We start from the raw sequence: 20,744 nt of genomic DNA on the forward strand, positions 1-20,744 counted from the left end.
TATAATCAATCATACACCATACAATGCTTTGATTTGTATTTACTGAATAATAATGATCAGGACTTGAGCATTATGTTTAGGTTAAAATTATGATTGTGTGGTCTTTATCTGCTTCAAGACCAAAAAACCCTCTTATATCACTGTTAAAATTGATCAGTATGATTATAATTAAAGCCCAGGTGACTTTACATTTAAATAATCACCATCTGCATGCTGGTACTAGGTTTCTTTCAAATATTTATATCAACAAAAGCAAAATTGTAAAGGTAAGGATACAGTTCTTCAGGTGTTACCTTTCTGCATGAGATTCAAAGCTAATTCAAGATTTATTTGCCTCAAATTTGCTTGGATTATCAACCTAGTGTCAATAAATTTGCATTGCAGTGACAAACAAGACTTTATTTTGTTTATGAACTAGGCTCTCACCATGGACTCACTACTGAAGATGTCAGGGTTGTTCTCATAGATGAATTTCTCCACTCTCTGCTGTCTCATCTTGAACATCTTGGATCCTCGGTTCTTCAGCAGGGAAAGCTCCTCCAGCATGATGTCTTTAGGAGTTCTGATCTTTGTTCCCAGGTCAAACTCCGATGCCTCTGGCTCTGACTCATATTCTACGTAAGTGAGAGCCAAACAATGGCCCTAACATTGGTAAATGAGGTTGAAAGTAGTACTAACTCATAAACATTGTTTCATTAAAGAACGGTATCCTTTATTAGTAAAGTAGATTGACTTAATTGTACTGCAAATAAGCAGCTAGTTCTCTAATATTTGTACCCCTTTTTGTTTTACCACCGTGTATTTCTGTATACTGTGTTTATATGAAAGAGCTCTACTGAGCAGTGGTAACTTGGTTTCATAGTCACGTCATTTTATGTAAGCCTTACCATCCTGAGGGATATGTGATAGGTCAGTTATGATCTTGGAGGGCTTTTTCCGCTTGGTTAGGGGAGCAGGTGTACCCAGAGGCATGACTTGAGGGGCCAGGGGAGAACACAGAACATTACCTTTGGTTAGAAAAATGTAGAACAAGTGATGATATTAACCTGAACACATACTTAAGCAATGAAATCCTTATGTTCAAGACTCAAAAGTTAATTAATGTTAAGTAATATCAAAACTTCTCCAGAAAAAAGAAGCTCCTTAAAGGGATTAAGTCTAGATAAATAACATAGAAAACTTTAAGAGGTTTAGTATGAAAAAAACATAAATTAACAAAATAGAAACCAAATAAGACAAAGTAATTGATACCTTCAGTTGTAGTTTTCTATTTCACACTACACATCCATATTCAAAGGAATTCATAAATCATAAATTGACTGTAAAGCTTTAATTGCACTGAAAGGGGTGTTGTTGCTTCAGTGTTACCATTGATTTGCACCATAGCCACAAAATAACTCTCAACCATCAACACTTTACCACCACGCCTGAAAGTGAATCCCCGGGACCTGAATGTATCAGACAGACTGACAGCAAGGGCCCTCCTCATTTTTCAAGTTCAAACGGGATGTCAGTGCCCTCAGATTTCTTACATTCTCTAGTGAAACAGATGTCTGCCTCGAAGGAAACGTATAGCTCAATATGTGTTTCAGTTTTGTTTGGAGACACAAGATCTGTACACAGTCTGTGCCAATGTAAACAGAACCATGTTATGGTTGAGACAGAAGCCTCGGGCTTATTAAAATGATGGAATTATTCATAATTTTTTATCACAGTCTCTTGCATGGAAACATGAAGGTGGGAAAACTTCCCTCTATCTCATAGGCCAAGCTATCCACTGTGAAAGACATGCATCTGGTTTACATGTAATTATATGCGTGCGTTACATAGTTTCTTGTCTTTCTGAACAGGTATCAACACTTTCAGCTCTCACCAGTTTCTTTAAGGCCCAATCAAGTGGCAAAACATCACATCACATCTACTGGCTGTAACTCAACCCACTGAAGCTATTTTTAAAAGCCATTTCCAGCCAAGACATTTTAGCGACATGGAATGGCGTCATTCGGCTATCAAATGGGCTCAACATAACCCTTAAGAACACACCTCCACAAAACAATTCTGACTATATATTTGGCCATCTCTCAAAACAGGTGTACAAACTGGTTTAGTTAATGGATGTTAACGAGGAGGATTTTCAACACTGTCTTTTAATTCCCTTAAATAATTAAAGGCTCAGACAAGTCTGTTCTCAGATTTACCAACCCCTCTCAGGGTTTGGCAGCGCCATATAAAACATATGCAACACCCACCGAGTGAGATGATCAGCACATTTAACCACTCCTTTGATAATTTTAAAAACAGCAAAGGAACTTTTATAGCTATGTTGCATCTGCAATTAATTATTTGTCATAAAATTAAACTGCTAACTGATCATTTTTATTTATTGAACTCTTGAGGTCTTGCATTAGTTTCTCCTTAAGATCAGCTGCAGAAATATGAGTGGGACCACATTGCATGTTAAATCCCTCTCACGGCTTTTGCACTATGCAAAACTGAAATCCTCCCAGTTATCAGCTGTCAGTTGATTGGTAGAACAAATGGACACAGTGATTTGTGGGATGTAGATCCACTCACCGAGTTTTTGTTGTTGTCCTGGCAAGAAAGACAGACCTATAAATACCAAACAGTGAAGAGGAGACCGAGGGACCAATGTTGGTGATCTCGATCACAAGTTTACAAATCCCTCAGTGCCTCTGACCCTACGTTCGCCTGGACCCAGGTCCCGGGAAGTGCAAAACCCAACCAACACTCAGATGGCAGCTCTTTCAGGGGGTTGGGGCTGTTGGTGTTCGTATCAAGACGGGAGGAGGAGGTTGAGGTTGGGTGTATGAATAGGGATTGAGGAGGGGGCAGGGGGGCATTAAAGTCAGGGGAGAAGTCTCTGTTGGCCAGCTGAAACTGCTGATGGTGATATTAAGGGAACAAAATCATTCTCACAGATGGCTCAGAAGCCTATATTTAGTAGCAAAGAGTGAGGGGGACAGAACCCAACTATAATATAACCTCAGAGGACTCTGGGGTGTGTTTAGGGTACACAGAAAGACTTTTCAGTTTCCCTGAACTACTGAATGTGATGGACATGCAGACAATGAGGTGACAGATATTTAAAACATTTTGTGCAAACCATCTGAATGTGGTGGAGTGCAAACCCCAAAACTACCAAAGATATGTCATTAGTATCCTTACTGGTAACTGTATATCTTCCATTTTAAAGAAAACACAAATTTTTGCTTTCTTGTGTGCAAATACACAACCTGCCTTTGACGTCACAACTTTTCCCAGGGCTTAAAAAGTCTTCAGTAAATATACGTACTTACATTGTCATAACAACAGAGTTATCCTTTAGGTGAGGGTCTAACATTATTCGATTTTTTCTACATTATTATAGTGATGATAATAGCATGCAATACAGGCATATGATCATGTGGGGAAAAAAAAGGTTTTACAGGGGTCTATGCAATCCTGTGAAAAACTAAGTACATTCAGTAGCTTGTAGAACCACCTTTAGCACCAATAACTTTAAAGCAATTTTTCTCTATGTAACTTTACGCTCTTACATTGTTGTGGAAAAATTTTGGTCCACTCTTCTTTACAACACTGCTTCAGTTCATTGAGGTTTGTGGGCATTCATTTATGCACAGCCCTCTCAAGATCTCACCATAGAATTTCAGCTGGGTTGAGGTTTGGTCTTTGACTGGGTCATTTCAGCACTCTTTTCTTTTGTTTTTCAGCTTTTCCATAGTAGATTTGCTGCTGTGCTTATCCTGTTTCATGACATGCTTGAACTGCCAAGGAGATGGCCTCACATCTGACTATAGAATGCTTTTGTAAAAAGAGGTGGTGGACTCTGTAATTGCAAGGTGTCTAGATCTTGTGGCTGCAAAAACAAACCCAAATCCCCATAATATCTCTGAGCATTGCATGGTTTGACCTTGGAATTAAATTTGCTGGGATATCCACTACTGGGAAGCTTGTGACATTGTGCCAACGCAACTGAATGCTTCAATCCAGCAAACTGTTTTGCTGAATTGAAGCCTAACGAGTGTTTGATTATTAGCACCTGGCTGCCACTTACCCCTTAATTCCTATGCTAGCAGTAAAAGAGTACTTTAATTTACCTTTCTTTTTCATATGACTGTATAAACATGTATGTAACTCTATAACTCTCCTTAGTGTGAATTTTTTATTTTTTGTGCAAATTTTAAAAAGGTAAATATACAGGTATATACAGGTATCATATGTACAAATTGACACAATATGAATGTGTCATTTTTAAATATTACTATTACAATTAATATACATTTATAAAAACATGATTGTTAGTTGCCAAAATAATCCCAGGGGTCCTGAGTGAATGTCAGATTTTATGTGCTTAATTCGATCTAGAAAACTTTGACTCTGAAGCACTAACTAAATCTGCAGCAACTTTCTCTGAAAGTCAGTTAACTTTGTATTGTTCTAGTGTTTTTGAGCACACAATCAAAGTAGAAAATGCAACTGGTAACTTTGTGGCTCTGTTTGGATGTTTGACTGTATTAAAGTACAATTGATCTATATGCTATGTGCAACATTGTTCTTAAGTTAAACTTCAATTCCAAGTAAGATGTATCTTATTTTACTTTATATATTCTAAAATATTTTATGATGCACGATTCTGAAATGTAGGAAAGCCATCAGACATTGGGTTTTTGACATCAATACAAATGCCCAATATTGTTAGTTTCCTTTATTTCTTAGGGTTAACTTCCTTAAATATTACTCAGGTCAGCTTTATTTCAAAAAGGTTCTTCAGGCTCTTCTTCATAAAGTCTTGATTTCTCATAAATTTTTGGCTCATCTCTGGCCTCCGAAATCTAAAGAAAATTATCTATTTTTATCAAAATGATCACTGCAGAGAAGTGCTTGTAACAAGTGACATGTTTTCAGTCTTTCTTCGAACCAACTGAAGTCTTATATTTAAATAACAATGGTGACACTGTTTAAAATTTGTGTTTTATTTTTATACATACCTCTGCATACATTTCATTATTTCATATGAAATGTAGAAATATCCATGTCCCTTTTTTGATCAATTCAAATGACATTTCAACGAAGTATTAAATGGAAAGCACTAAGATTTGCTGCAGATGTCTTATTTCTAGTACAGCCCATGGAAAACACTCCACGGGATGTTTTCTGCACATCTTGAAATAGAAACTTTCCATAGGCCCCTTTTTTAATGTATCTTTTTTTAAGTAGGTAAATTAAGAAGCAACTCTTAATTACAGTAGGGACCTGGCAACAATTCATATTCTTTATAAATAAAGAGTATTATGTTTGGATATTAGCAGCTCTATATATAGCCTCCCATGTGAGTGTGGGGCTTGGCCATTTTTAATGCACTGTCAGTGTACACTGATGCCCCACAGCACCACTTAGTGGCAAGTGTTCATGTAGGCAAAAAGAAAAGAAAGAAAGAAAAATATACTGACACACAGTACAACCATATAACATTATTGCATTACATTATAGTCAAAATTTATACATGAATATACATTTTGAGTTCCAGATATAGAATCACACATTCTGTGTGTTGGGAAATGAATAGATGGCATTAAACAACAAGTTTCCAACGATAATGCACTTTTTGAGTATTAATTTTTAATCTTACTAACAGAAAAAAAGTGAAAATAGTATTTTTTTTATACACCAAACCACCCCCGCCCATTTTATATATGTATAATGTCCAGATTTAGCTCACTCCTAGAGTCTTTACTGAAAAGTAAGAAAGTAAGACAAAGATTAGTCAAAAAGATGACTCTTGGAACTGCAGAAGTAATAAACACTGAATCTTTACAATTTAGCTCTAAGAAATATGTCAAAAAGAAGCTAACTCAATCTCAAACAACTGCTTCAACATTTGTGTTTAAAATGAGAAAAAAAAAACATTAGAAAATACAAAAAAGGACATGTTGTATGCTATAAATTGTACTGACCGGGTATCTCTCCAATATGATGATATGATACTTAAAACTTTACCCCATACTATAGTTTTTGAAGTTTCCTCCTGTGAAATATATGATGAAACATCCAAGGTTTAAATGGTCATGTCTGTTAGTCTGTCACATTAAATTGATGGAGTTTTGCTACTCTAGGATATATCCCATAATATAGATCCTCAGAGCTGTTTATAGAAAAAAAGAAAGAAATTACACTTTGGCTTTAAATTGTGACATTTGGAGTGGTTGTGCATTTGATCTACCTACAATTTTTAACAATACTTAAATGTATTTTCCAGCCCTGAAATTTTAATGTGGCTAGCTCCAATGTTAGAATTTTGATCTTTATCTATACTTTAAGAACTCACAAAATATTCATTGAAGGTAGAATTTTTCATGGCTTTATTAAATGTGATAAAGTTGTTGTACAAACAAAAATGAGCTGATTCTAATCAAGCTAGACACACTCACTGATTTTTTCATAGAATGACCCAATAGGTTCCTTATGTGAAAATATAATTCATATTCTATTATATTATCTGAGTTACTATTTTTATTAACGAGCTACAAACCTATGTAATTTATAAAATTAGTCTGAAGTTAAAAAACAAACAAACTCTGCACTGGTAATAATTTTTATCTTTTAATCCTTTTTTAATGTTTAAACTACTATACAGTTACATTTACTTCATTGTTCAGTTACAAGTTCCATTTCTGCATGCTTTTTGTCATACATTAAAAGACTAACCAACAGAGGGCAGTATAAAATCAGACATGTCAGACAGCTGGAGAGCCTTGAAGTCTAATTTTATTCCTCTAAAAATATCTTGTCATCTCTCAGTATAAACTTCTACTCAGCATTAATAACAAACATTTTTCACACTCATTATTTAATCCATGTACTTTCAGAAACTCACACTGTACACCTCAGCATATTTATATCTAAGATCTAGTTTTCTAATGACATAATGAAAACAAGAACAAGCTTGAAGAGAAACTGTATTTTAAAAAGGGTAAAAAATCAAAAAAAAAAAAAATCTACCAAGAGTACCACAAATATAACACAACAGTCTTTCTGTGTTTCTTACTTGTTCCTTTAACATATTCAGTCTTTGGAAGCACATATTCATCAAACATATTTCTCCTTACTTTTTAACAGCACCCATTGTTATTTAGAACACAACAGCTAAACCTCTGTGCTTCTGTCCAACAAACTTCATGGCTCAAACTTTCCTGGTCATTCTAATTTAATTTCTAGAGGCTGTGAGGTATCAAACCAACAGACAGAAGTCTGACTTTGATTGTGACCACTTCAGTGAAATGGCAACACCAGAACTGTGACCCCATTACTCCTAAATATGTCCTCGTTCCACAGCCGCTCTCTTTTCATGAACCCTTTCAGAAGGGCCAGTGCTTCTCTGTCTATCTACTTCCCCATGCATTCCCTCTGAATAAATTACAACTTTACAAAACAAAATACACATTTCTTCATCTGTGTTATTTGTTTAATAAAAGTTATGAATTTACATATAGTTGCAAAGTGCAACTATATGACTCTGGTGTGTCTAGGTGGTAAATAGAAGCAGTGATATCCAGTAACAAGTGTTCATTCAGTGACAGCCCAGGCACTTGTTGTTTGTGACCTGGGCTAAAAAGATAGCATTTCTCTCTAGTTATAGTGAGTGGAGGTATCTGACTTGTTGCAAGAGCAAACCTTGCCTTCACTTATAGACCCTAGCGAGCTGAGGTGTTTAAAAAACAGCATCATTTAAACACCCATGAGTGTACATGACTGAATAGGGCGAGTACTGTGAATTACATGTTATAAGATCCACCTACTCCAGTCTACATCACACAACATATATTTTTAGTGGTTTGAGCTTTGCTCATAATGGCATTCGTTCATTCATTGTTCACTTTTCAGACATTTCAAGTTTCAAAGAATAATTCAGTACAGGCTCTGTTTAGATGGGTTTTCCGCTAAATTAGTAGAAGAGATCTCCAGAAGCCTTACACAAACCTCCCCCAGGACAGGCATATGGTGGGCTATACAGTGTATGGCAATATAGTTTAAAACTAGTGTGACTCATTTAATCTGTTTGCAGCAAAATAAATGTGATAAGCAGCATTTTGAGCAAAAAAAAAAAAATCTTTTGTTCTCATTTAACTTAACTCACCTGTTTTTTATATTTCAATTTCATACTCAATTGCCATTTTATGTTACTTCAGCAGCAAATTTTTGCAGATGAGTCCTGATCTTTGCCCATCAGTTTCCCAAAGCATAAAACATCTTTAACTCCATGTTTTTTCTATCAACCAATTAACAAAATTGTCAGATATATTTCTGTCCATGATTAATTAGCCTTTTCATGAATATGAAGATGTCCAAGCATGGTACTGACTGCTTCATTGCCCTCAGATTGCCCCTGGCCTCCAGACACGGGGCTGAACACCTCCCTTGGTGGCCACAAATCGTGGTTTAGGTGCCTGTACTGGGTTGGACTTGAGTGGAGGCAGAGAGGCAAGGATGCTGAGCTCAGGAGCACTCTGAAACTGTTTGGCTGACTGGAGCCCAGTGGTATATGACACTGGAGCATAAGGTGTTGGGACTGCAGGGGGCACTGGGTTTGGAATGGGAGTGGCAGAAAATTTTGGAAGGTTGGGTGGTCCAGTTGGTTGGGACAGAGGTGCAGCTGGGGTTGGTATACTGTCTGGTGCTGTTGTCAAGGCAGAGACTGGAGTTGGAGTGAAGGTTTCAGGAGGTGGGGAGGTCATGCCAGAGTGAGTCAAACGTTCTCCAAGGCAAGTAGCTGAGCGTGGTGCGAGGACTTTAGGAGCGAGAGATGGACCGGACATAGGTGTAGGTGTGGAGAATCGCTTGACCTCATAGACACGGGCTGTTTTGACGGGGATCTGCCTTGGTGAGGTCAAGGAGCTTCCCACCATTGGTGGTATGTAGTCACGCTGCTGGGCTTGGTAAGAAGGCATAGCTGCTAGATTAGCAGCGCTGCCCCCATAGTTAAACATGGCAGAATTGAGCTGATAGGGTTGCCTTCTCATGAAATCCAGTGCTTTGATGCCCTCTCTTGGAGAGCTTCCTCTACCCCTGTTGTCTGGCTTGTTTGTTTCTCTCTGAGGCCCAGTAGGGATAGATGGGGCCAAAAGTGGGTTGTACCCAATTGGGGGCGGTGCACGGACATTTGGGGAGTATTTCCATTGAGAAGGAAGTGAAGGATTGAGGGAGGAACCAAGGGGTTGTGCTGCACTGTGCATTGTCCCTTCCTTCTGGTAAGTAGTCTCGGGTGGAGTGTCCACTACATACATACCCATACGGCTCTGCCTTTTGGCAAACAGTTGGGCCCCCTTACCTCCTGCTTGGAGAATCTGTGGAGCTTCGTGAACAACTCGTGGTTTGGGTGCCACTGGAGGAGGCACCTTTCCTATGCCAGCCTCATCACTTCTAATTTCCTCAGAATCATCATAGATATTCTCGTCGGGTGGTTGGCCATAGTTGTGTCGGCTGGATCTGTCATCCAGATTCTGCACCATAGACAACAGTTCAGGATTGGGGGATTTCTTTTTAACATCTGGCACATTGAACATTGGTTTGGGTTTCCCATTACGCCTTCGAGCCTCAAGCAAGATTCCTGTGCGACCTGTTGGACCAGGAACTGGGGTTGGTGCTACAGTTTCAGACTGGGAGACCACTGACACTTGAGACAAAGGTGCAATTGAAGATTGCAGTGGTAGTTGAGCAACTGGTGTTTGAAGTGGAGACACTGTGATAACTTGGTCAGCTGACACAGGAATTTGGGATGTAGGTGGACCAGGGACTAGAATCACTGGTACATGTGGTGCTGGTGGTACTGATGGAATAGAGGCTGGAGTCACAATTGGAAATGGAGCCTGCTGAACAGTAGTAATTGGTGGTGTTGACTGCACACAAGTAGAAAGGGATGGAGGGTGGTAGGTAACAGGAGCTTCTGGCTTTGAGACCAAGGAACTTTGAAGTATGGAAGTTTGTGGCGAGATCACTGATGAAGTACCAGGGGATAGCTGTGAAGTTCCTGCTGTATTGTTAATGTCTAGTTCATATGTAGTGGAAAATGGTGGCGGCACAACAGCTGTTGAGGCAGGACGCTGGGTTGTCTTTGTGACAGGTGGCCGGAACGTCACAGGGGCAGTTGCAGCCCGAATGCTGATAAAGCCAGGGGTAAAAGGACGTGCTGTCCTGTTGAGAACATTACTCACAGGTAGTTCTGGCAATGGTGTTTCGGCTGGTTGACCAGGACTGGTCAGAATGGTAACTGAGGCAGTAGCTGGTTTGGGTGCCACTGGTGGAGATGACTCCTCCATGCTAGCTGTGCTGACTGCAGAGTAGGATAGGTCTCCATTAGTCATTCCACGGGATGCAACAGGAACTGGACCTGGGGCTTGTGATAGGATTGATTGTGTGGATATAGTTCCAGGTAGTGTTATGTGCTGAGGTTGTAAGTTTATTTGTGGCTCTACTTCTTGTTGTGACTGAAACATCTGGAGTATCTGAGGTTCCTCATGGACTTGGGATTGTGGAGGTATTTGAGGTTTTGCTGCTTCTGCCTTCTTGGCATGCTCAGCAACCCTTTTTCTCTGTTGCTCAAATAACTGGGCACCCTTGCCCACAGTGTCACTCAAACCTGGACTCGGAGCATCCTCTGCTCCATCCCCACGACCTTCAGTACCTGCTGTTGCCCTCTTTTCCAGCATATCCAGATAGTCACTGTCCCAAGTCGGGTCCGGAACTGATGAAAAACCTTCCTCATCAAACTCAGATTCACTGCCAGGAAGTACCCCATCCTCCTCTTGTGAGTCCTGACACCTGTCCTCATCAACACTACCAAAGCTAGTGAGTGTGTACTTCTTGGAGCGCTGCCTTCTCTTCTTGAACATTAGCACACCTTTTGAGTGAGGATTAGGAGCATCTGTCAGAAGAGAGGCGATTGTTCTACACTTGCTTTTGGCTTCCTTTACTTGTTTGTCTTGCTGTGTATCCCCTCGGTTCAGTTCTGCAGGATATGAAAGTCAAAACTATTAGAAGTTGTTATGCAGTGGCATAATGTAAAGTAAATCTTAGGGTCAGAATTTCAAAAGGAAAAGATTTAGCCTTTGAAAGAATGAACTCTGACATAAGCTTCTAAACCTGTCCTGTCTGCCTGTCCAACAGGCATCCATCTCTTAACTTGCCACAGTAGCACTTCCAGGAAAATTCCACAGAAGCTTTGAGCTTATCACATTAGCTAAGGTGAAGGATAAATTTGCACATTGTTAGGGTCATGTACTCTGACATCTAACTTTAATGAAAGTATTTGCATTCTAATGGAAACTTTGATGTCATAGGTGACTGGAAGGAGAACTTCAAAAGGCATACATACCATATCCTTTAACTTGTTATGGTATTAAACAGATCATAGGCAATCTAATTCTATTACCCTGGTATAAATGCCACATGAAGCGGAATTTTAATTTGTTTAGGACATGGTTCTTAAGTAGGACATTAGAATGTCAGTGATGGCAAGGAGGAATTCCAAGAATCAATTAAGGATGATAGACAGAATGACAAATTTTAGGAAAGAATGCTTAGTCATTTTCTGTGCTTTCATCACTATCGCATTTTTTTAACCTCTCTTCAAAGATTGTGAAACTATTGAGTCAAGGTTTATGTAAGCACATCATTTTAATTGATGCATTTTGAAAAGCATAAAAATGCATTTGCAATTTTAATAAGAACCAAAGTACATCATATTGAGTATTACAGAACAAATCACATATTATTGTTCTTTCAATATACAGTAAGAAAAAAAAAGTAAGAAAAGAGTAAAGGGGATGAGAGCAGCAAGAGCTCTAGATATTATCCTCGGTTTGCCACCTGATATCAAAAAGCAGTTGGTTTTCTGGGCTCCTAGGTTGATTGCTGGGGTTTTTACATAACTGGAGGAACATGCGTTAAACTATATGACTATGCCCTGTTATCAGGTTTGACACCCACCCACTTTGAGCTTCAAACCTCAAAAAACATTTATGCGTGGCTAGTTTTGCTAATTGTCATATTAAACAAATCACACTGGACACGTTAGTCTTTTTGATTAAGCTTGATTAAGCTTCATATCACACTATTCCGACAGTATTGGTACAATTAATTTGGTATCAGTGATGTTTCCAGAGTATCAATGGATATAAATAGCTAATGACCAGCTTCAAAACTCGGCTGGTGACTCTAGGGTAATTATAAACAGGTACCATATATAGATAAATACTGTAGTTCCAAAACTGATCTGTTTTAGCTCCCTAAAGCGCTGTTTTAAATCAATAACTGACCTCTCTTGACGCACTGTTTAGAAAAAGGTAAGGCGTATTTGTTTGATTTTTAATTTTTGGATCATTTGTATCATAATCATAAACTCCCACCAAATCATAATAGGATATTTATTTAACTTTTACATGTGAGGCACAAGTTGATCCCAGTGGCCTTCTCCAGGTGTACTTACTGGCTTGCTTGGCCTTTTCCATGTATGTTGTTGTAAGCTCATCATCGATGGGTTTATTCACAGGACCCACCATGGGCACGAGCTGGTTACGGGAGCCAAGCATCAGAGCCTCCTTTGCCCTCTCAGGGGATACCAGTGGCACATTGGCAGGCTCTAAAAAGCCACTATCCTCCTCTTGCCCTGCATCCCGTGGCCCTTGGTCATCTGCTGAGGATATGATAGAGGAAGTCTCTGTCGATGTCTGGGAAGACCACATTCCGGGACCATGAGGTTGGTAAATCACTTCCCTTCTAGCCACCCCTGGCAGACCTCCTCCTCCATTTCCCTCTCCACCATCCAATAAACGGGGGTAAACATGTGCATCTGGAGCGCTGTCATAGCCACTCATTTCTGATGTCTCCCCACCCTCAGGAGAGGTTCGTCCTGTGGGTTTCCCAGGGTTGGAGTTGCTGGGGCTTCGGCGTTTCTGCCTGCGTTGTCTCTCGTAGCCTGCCACATCTGCATCACTATCAGTCTCGCCATAGTAAGCCTCGCTCCCAGGTGGCGATGTCAAGCCGCTGGTTAGGGTGGAGCGGCTACAATGGACTTCGCGGACAGGTGCATGGTGAGGGTGATTTGGTGACATAGCTCGCAGAGCAGCACGGTACTCTTTGTCTATTCGGGGAGATGGGGCTCGGGTCACAAGCACCACAGACTGAAAACCAGCAGGTGCCCTGAAAACAAGTGCAAAGGTTAAAATAGTATTAATGTCAATTAGTACCTTTGAATGTGATATCATAACTTTTTTTATTTTTAGTATACGCTGTCTTCTTGTTTTTTAATTCATTTTAAATACAGGGCAGCAAGTATCAAGTCAGTGCATTTTACACTTTTCTTTATCTATTACAATGAGCTGCTGATGCTTTAAGATTGAGAAGAGTTTACTTTCTCTTGTTCTTCTGACCTTTTGACCCGGATGTGTAATATCCCAGGGGAACTGTCGATGAGGTTCATGGCCTGGGCATGGGAGAGCATTGCACATGGCTGCTCATTGATGGAGACCAGCTCATCAGCCTCCCGCAACCCAGCCCTGCATGCCTTGCTGCGTTTGCGCACCTGCATATAGGCAAAACAAGTTAAAAGCTGAAATACTAAAAATAACTGAAAATCTAAATTTTTTGACCCGTTGTATGAAGAAATATTGTTTCAGTCATTTGGTACAAGTCCCTGATAACCTACAAGAAGAGACATCCAGGACTATTTAGAATAGAATAGAATAGAATAGAATAGAATAGAATAGCCCTTTATTGTCCTTGTACATGTACAATAACATTTTATGTCTTAAATCAGGTATAAAGGCCTTGCAAGCAGAAGTTTTTAATAATAAAAGAATGAGAATAGACTTCCTCAGTAAACCTTCCTTAGTAAAAGGAAGTAAACTTCCTTTCTCTGTTTTAAATTAATAGTGATTACATGCTACCAAAACAAAATACCTTTACTGTGAAATACCTTTTAAATATTTAGAGTGTGCAACTGTTCATATCCTGCTGAATGATGTCATATTTACTTTTTATTGTTCCAGGATTTTATGAAACTAAACATAACTTGAGGCCAAGTCTCAGCCCTGCCACCTTACTTTGAAGGGCTGTACAAGTTGTATAGTACAGAGTTGTGATAATTTTTTCCCAGAGAATGATCAGGGAAAGACCAGCTTTTGTAACACTTTTGATTAGAAAATTAAAAAAACAACAGAGCTATGCTGCTGTCTTGGATTGGTTTGTGATAATGACTGACAAAGACAGAGACCAGATTCTGCACTGACAGCTCGATCTTGCTGCAGACATATGCCACATATTACAGCTCGAGTGGAGCTCTCATACACACTTTAACAAGGAAATGCCAGCCAGAAGCCATCTTCATTTGGTGCTTTGCTATTTGTGCCCAAGGTCTGTCAGGACCGTGGCGTTTTGCCCACTCTAAACTGCCTCAGGTCTGTGCAAGCTATAGTAAATCTAAAACAGAGGCCTGAAGATGTTCCTATTTTTTAAGCTAACAGTGCAGTTTTGATTACGCTCTACGAAGGCATATATGAAAGAAATTTTTAATATTAGAATTAGTAGATGGAGAAGCATTGCTTTGGTTACCTTAACTAGTTTTCTTTCCAGCTATTCTAGTTTGTCTGTAATTAAATCCCATGTCCCCATTTAGCTAAGCCTTTTAAAATGGTCCGTGCTTACTTGTGGCAGGGATGTCTGTTATTCATTCACGCAGTCACTTTGTGGCCACAAATCATAACAGTTATAATAGCCTTACATGCGTGCACACATTCACCACATGGGGAAGTACAAAAATACACTTAAAGTCATATAAATAAACATAGAAGCATGCACATGCACAGACCCAGGACTGACACACCAGCTCTTTTCAGTGCAGCCACACACTGCTCCACCTGTTTGGGATGATATAGTGTGAGACCTGACAAGATTACAGCTTCCTCCTCTCAGGGGTGAAGGAGCACATTGTTTTAGATGATCAGACAGAACCAGCTGTCCACCTTCGTAAAGGTGACTTGGTGTCCCGAGGCCAGCTTGTCTACATGTCACTCTTCATAACTCAACAACGTAGAATCACTCATGAAAACATATTAAAAGTTTACTTAGACAATCTAAGCCAGTAACATTTTCCAAAGGATAATTATTTTGCCAGTGCAAATATTATATATGAACTCAACTGTGGAAGATAATGAGTTACAGTACAGGTATATATCAGTGCATTATACAAATAAGGATGCAAGATTCATTGCACAGAAGAACTGGCCATACTAACATTTGAAATTGAAAAAACAGGATAATTTGAAAATTATCCTGTATCCTGTGAAAAAACAGGATATAATACAATTTCCCTGACCTACTGTGCCAAGTAGATAGATTCCTGTATTTTGTAATATGGAGATCATTTTTAAAGGGGGGGGGGGGGGGGGGGGGCTTCATTTGAATTAACACCACGCCATATGTGATGTCAGAGCAGCAACAATCTGGAGTAAAAGATGTCAAACGATTAGTAATTCTTTTTGATGTGAACCTACAAGGAAGTGACGATTAGCATCAAGACGATTAGTGCATGTTCAGAAATAGTGTATGAGGCTAATTTTTAAATACTGAGCTGAAACATACACCTTGGCTGACCTAGAGACCTGATGCTTCTCAGCTATAAATAGCCACCTTCAAAAGTACTTCTGCTCAGTCAACAATTATGGAAAGTATGTGTGGATGAATCTATTTTTCATATTATGCTAATATACATTCATAAAGTGTGTGCAATATAATGTGTTCAATACAAACAAATGTACATATTAAGTCAGAAAATAAAAAGAGAAGCTTATATCAGAGGTGCTATTTTTTATATACTTGGGAGCCAAATGAATCCTTTTATCCAGTATATGTTCCCCATCTCATATCATGCCACATTCTGAAATCCTAAATGGAGATCAAGACTGAAATTTGGACTGCTCCATTTCTGCCAAGTGTTGGTACCAAATTATTGCCCATGAAGAATTTGCTTTTGGAGAGTAAAATGAGCTGAGTGACTCCATGTGAGAATTCGAAGGTTAAATATTTCCTTTACCTTCAGTGGACTCAAGGAAATGTGAATATTTAACTAGTCTGCAATTCTCAAAAATGGAATAAAGATTTTTTTTAACATTATAAACAAATATATTATAAAGAAATAACCTGAGGTCACTACATTTTGCTTACTTGTATGTTTTTCACTCTTGTAATTTTACTTTACAATAAAAAAACCAACTGAATGTATCCTTCAAGATTATCGGGTGTGGCCAGGTTAATTGAAGCGTTTCTTGAATGAAATTATGATGTTGTTCAGAGGTGTAGGGCGCACTGTGGCCAGCAACAGAAAAAAATATTTTCTGCAAATGTTACTTGATTTCTGGGTTACTATCATTTTCTTTAATGCTGAGCTTAACAGGCAAAGCAGTCAGAGGAAGATATGCAACAGGGTGGCCTAGCATTCCCACCTATCTGTACTTGAAGTTTAAAGTTCACCCAATCAATCATCAGTACAACTCTACATAAAAAAAGTTCTCAAACAAGATGATGACTCATATTCAGGCCCCAAACCAACATTGAACACTGCCAATGTTCCTTTAGCTCTACACAATAAAACTCTGTTGCTGTTTCTCTTCTGCTTGGTGACGCTATTGACTTTAACACTGTTTTGTTCTTTTCACTGTTGTCTTAGCAAACTGTGAAATACTGGCTTCTGTCCAACATACTGAGTGACTCGCCTTACCTTCGCTACCTGGAGTGGTTTCTGGTGTTCCACGCCTCCCTGGAGACGAAACCCCCATGGCGCTCCACCAGACAATGTAATTATCACTTCCTCTACAACCATTGTTCTTCTCTCTGGATCTTCTTTTTTATCTTTTCTTCTTTTTTGTAGTTATTTTCTTTTCTTCTAAGGTTTTTAATCATTCATCTGAGGACCCCCCTCAGTGCTTTGGCCCTAGTCAGGGCCCCATCGGAGAGCTCTGGCCTGCTCTCGCCTAGCACACTGTCCGGGTGCTGACTTCCCTCTGAGCTCGCACTCACACCTGAACACACAAACATGCAAGCACACACACGCACACACACACTTCTGTGTGCCCACCCATACTCCGTGTCAGCCAACTACCATCGCCAAAGGAAAAAGAGAGGGAGAAGGAGAGAGAAATATGATGGGAGGGGGTCTGTGTCTGCTTACACAGAGGAATGCCTGCCCCAAATGAGGGAGGGGAGGGTCCAGCTCAACACTTGTCCTGTCACTCAGACCTGTGCCACTGGGTGCTGTCCTATTTTTGAAATTGGAAGGCACCGCCACCTTCAATGTCTTGCCTGCTCCTCTTCAGATCAATGCAAAGTTACCATTCAGAACATCCAAATGCCAGTGTTTCATATCTGGCATTTGAGGTCGGTAGTAACCTTTAGCAGAGTCACTCTCCCATCTCGCGACAGCTTTGCCATGAGTGAAGACACCACTTATGATTAATTACTTTAAATACATTTTTTTCTGTTGAGAAACATTATCCATGTGGACAGTAAGTGGAGATTGTGGCGCTGTCAGTCATTAGTGCATGCATTCTGCCAGATCCTCTGGAAACATGCAAGGCTGTCATCATAGAGTCTTTGGAAGAAATACTAATGCTCTGGATGAAGAATCTGCATTGCTACACTGAGATTTGACCAAAGTTTATCCACAAGCATTCACATTATTGACTGAATGGCACATACAGAAGTATCCCATGATCACATAATTGTTTAAAAATAAAATGAAAAAGTTGTTTTGCTAAAAGATTTTTGGAACAGTTTGTTGTTAATTAAATTAGAGGTAATATAATGCCTCTCTTTGCAGGCAGACATGCATCCCACCGCATGTTTACCTTTATGCACATCGATCGGTCACAACTAGATGCCACATTCACACACGCAGCCAAACTCTTGGATATGTTGGCTGCTGCAGATAGTCTGAACAGAGACATTTCACACACAAACCAAGCTAAGAGACTGGATGTCTGAGAAGCTGTACCTTAGTGCACAGTGATGCTTTGTGCTAAACGCTGCTGTCACAAAGTGCCATAAGTGGCACTCAGAAAATCCTGAATCAAGTCAATTGTAGAAACATAACTCTAACCGGGGGGAAGCTTTTTAAATTCTTAGGCAAAGTGAGCAAGTGCTTTTTACCAGATTTGGCTATGTAAAGTTTATATGCAGTTCTTATGCTTTTTAAGCATTGGTGATATGTCTAGTAATTATTAATACTTTAAGTGTGGCCTAAAGCAACAGATGTCTTCATAGTGTTTTTTTTTAACACTGAACACGAGTCACAAGATGAAACAATGACAAAAGTTTTGATTTTAAGTTAAGGATGATCCAGAGTAAAATTGGTCCTTTTTTTTTTTTGCTTTGTTTGTATCTTTTCTTAATTTCATGTCATTTTAATGATTTGATCTTAAACTTCATCCAATTAAAATAGATTGCATTAAAAGAAGTTCAGTGCATGTAAACTTGTTTAAATTATGTTGTATTGTCCTTTGGGGCACTGACAGACCTTTTAAACCTGTTGATGGAGGGTGAATGATCCTCTTGCAAGAAAGCCAACACTGCTATTATCAATGTGGTGGGAGGTTACCGATGATAGTTGCTCCCTTTGGCAGCCTTGCTCTGCAGCTGTTTCCAGACCTCAGGATAGTAACCAGGATCAGTCCTGGGTCAGCCACTGAGAAAAAAATGTCACACTGTCTTCCTAGAGCCAATGTCAGATCTAATAGAATACCACAGTTAAAGAAGGTACTGAACAAAACTGATACACCGTATTTTATTATTTTTATTTGATGCATTAGAACAAGTGTGGTATTAGTGGGACCTCTGAACCAACAGTTGGGAAGAGTAGTTGTGGTAATTGCTCCCCCTAGTGGTTAAAAACATGCTTGCTCTTAGCATCCCTGAGTTTTTACATAATTTCACAGTTTTAATGGTAATTTCTGTCTCTTTTGAGGTTAAAAAAAAGCCAATATCATTACATAATTTTAGAAGTTACAGAGAAATTTCTAATACCATCTTTCTGGAGAATACAAATTCTCCAATCCATATGAATCCAAACACTAATATTGGTAATAATGTTGGGAAAAACTTGAAGGATCTCTGACTGTCTGGGAAGTCAGACCATTTCCAGACACTCTCACAGAGCAGTGAGAAATGTTTGAATACAAAAATACATTTGTGATATTGTATGACCGACTTGCACAGTTAAATAAACACAGTGTGTCTTTGCTGAAAGGGACTATGTCTCTGCTAAACTAAACACTGCAGTGTGAATAGTTGTGGTTTCAGTTAGAAAAACTGCATAAGTCAGGAAGAGGTCTGCTCAGTCATTCTATCCAGGACAGGAGCTGCCTGCCTGGAAGCATGTTTTTTTTCCTTTTTCTTTTCTGTGGACATGGGAGAATTTCTAAATGATGCAGTGTCTTTGTCCTGCTCATGTTTCCTTTGTTAGTTTGTGTGTGCCCATCTCTTCTTTCAACATTTTTTTTCCACTTTTTTATTGTTTACCTTTTCTAGCATTACACTTCAAAGAGCTGCAGACATTTTCTCTGTTCCCTGCAGCTTGTTTTTCTAATAAATAACTTCTCTGTTGTCCAACTGGCCTTGCCAAGAAGAATTTGATAGACAGATTGGTGGAGTAGCAGCAGACGCCGACTCTGCCCTTTCACTGTGGCATCTGTGCCAGGATGGCAGATACTGCCAACCAGTCACTGCCAGACCTTCGCCCCAGCTCAGATGGCGTGAAAATGAGATTGCCATTCTAATAAACATGTTGTAAACTGAGCTTTGTGTAATGTCAAGCACAAATTAACATTATGGATGTGTTTTATGTGGAAAATAAGAGTAATGAATATATTTAGACTGCTCAAAGAGACATAAATGAAGAGGATAGCGTGTCATAGTGGCGGGAATACACGCATTACAAATGAAATTATCATTTTAAACCTTCTGCTTTCAGAAATTGATTTTTACAAAACAGCTTTAAAGAATCCAAAAACATATTTTATTCAAGTTTTAAGAATCTCATATTTTTAAAATCTCAAGTTAAAAAGCTGCAGATTCCATGTGGTGGAGGAATAATTATATCATTCTTCAAATATCCTAATAGAATTTGTTCTTTGAATTAATTTGATTATTTAAGCATTCTGGTGAAGGCTGGGTCTGTCCTCTGTTATTTTCTTCAGCAGGCTGGTTATATACTGTATATATATAAATCTTTGTCCGTTAAATGTACATCATTTTGAGGTCTATCTTAACTGCAAAGTCATTTTAGGTTGGATCTGTGACACTATTAAAGGGATATCTTTTAATTGTTTTGAAAAGATTTATTTTAACAATAATTTGTTGCTTTGATTGCAGCCACTTACTGACTCTTTTACTCTGTGACTCTAGCCTTTTTTCCTGTAATCCTGAACTCTTGACCCCAGTCTGTGACAGACTGCTGCATCTCTCCCAGGACTCCCACTGTCCTCAGAGAGATGACTCCTGTATCATCTGCTTCATGACACAGGTGGCCCCTCTTAACCTCCTTGTGCTGTCACACCAGTGAGTCACACAAACAAATACATACACACACATCCAAAGTCACCCAAAATAACAGTGCAGACCATCTGTCCTAAAATATGTTATACAGGTCACTCAAACTAAGCTCTGATTGGTCAGAGATT

General features: G+C 39.1%; 2 protein-coding genes and 1 long non-coding RNA gene across 7 annotated transcripts in view; 1 reads left to right on the forward strand and 2 right to left on the reverse strand.

The window, feature by feature from the left end:
- The window catches only part of myoz1a (myozenin 1a), a 5,321-nt gene extending 2,530 nt beyond the window's left edge, over nt 1–2,791 (reverse strand). The window contains exons 1-3 of one of the 2 annotated variants that reach the window (XM_086258989.1): nt 2,575–2,791; nt 888–1,007; nt 427–614 (exon numbers count right to left, since the gene is read on the reverse strand). In XM_086258989.1, the coding sequence (XP_086115115.1) occupies nt 427–614; nt 888–972 (273 nt within the window). In that variant the 5' untranslated portion in view covers nt 973–1,007; nt 2,575–2,791. The remainder of the gene's footprint in view (nt 1–426; nt 615–887; nt 1,008–2,574) is intronic. The other variant, XM_086258988.1, reaches the window with a different exon arrangement.
- LOC147315963 (uncharacterized) overlaps nt 1–19,831 on the forward strand; it is a 23,514-nt gene extending 3,683 nt beyond the window's left edge. For 2 of the 4 annotated variants that reach the window (XR_015124419.1, XR_015124417.1), the window contains exon 3: nt 16,739–19,186. This is a non-coding gene — a long non-coding RNA (uncharacterized LOC147315963). Of the gene's footprint in view, nt 1–12,565; nt 13,665–16,738; nt 19,187–19,691 lie in introns of those variants that run through there. The other 2 variants (XR_015124418.1, XR_015124420.1) reach the window with 2 other exon arrangements.
- synpo2la (synaptopodin 2-like a) lies at nt 6,357–17,155 on the reverse strand. The gene is made up of 4 exons (XM_086258985.1): nt 16,790–17,155; nt 13,446–13,597; nt 12,503–13,215; nt 6,357–11,023 (listed from the first exon to the last, which is right to left on the reverse strand). The coding sequence occupies exons 1-4, from the start codon at nt 16,889–16,891 to the stop codon at nt 8,394–8,396; spliced, it is 3,597 nt and encodes a 1,198-aa protein (XP_086115111.1). The 5' UTR covers nt 16,892–17,155; the 3' UTR covers nt 6,357–8,393.
- Nucleotides 19,832–20,744: the final 913 nt, after the last annotated feature.

This window comes from Aulonocara sp. 'chitande type north' Nkhata Bay, linkage group LG13, assembly GCF_057382095.1.
Source record: "Aulonocara sp. 'chitande type north' Nkhata Bay isolate Kocher_YH1m ecotype deep benthic linkage group LG13, A_spYH_male_GT1.1, whole genome shotgun sequence".
NCBI lineage: Eukaryota > Metazoa > Chordata > Actinopteri > Cichliformes > Cichlidae > Aulonocara > Aulonocara sp. 'chitande type north' Nkhata Bay.

What these genes read in the sequence shown, in the direction of transcription:
- synpo2la (XM_086258985.1), bottom strand. Translation starts at nt 16,891, where the DNA reads ATGGTTGTAGAGGAAGTGATAATTACATTGTCTGGTGGAGCGCCATGG. An exon ending in AACCACTCCAGGTAGCGAAG is followed by an intron (nt 13,598 to 16,789) that starts GTAAGGCGAGTC and finishes GCCTATATGCAG; the next exon opens with GTGCGCAAACGCAGCAAGGC. An exon ending in TTACACATCCGGGTCAAAAG is followed by an intron (nt 13,216 to 13,445) that starts GTCAGAAGAACA and finishes ACTTGTTTTCAG; the next exon opens with GGCACCTGCTGGTTTTCAGT.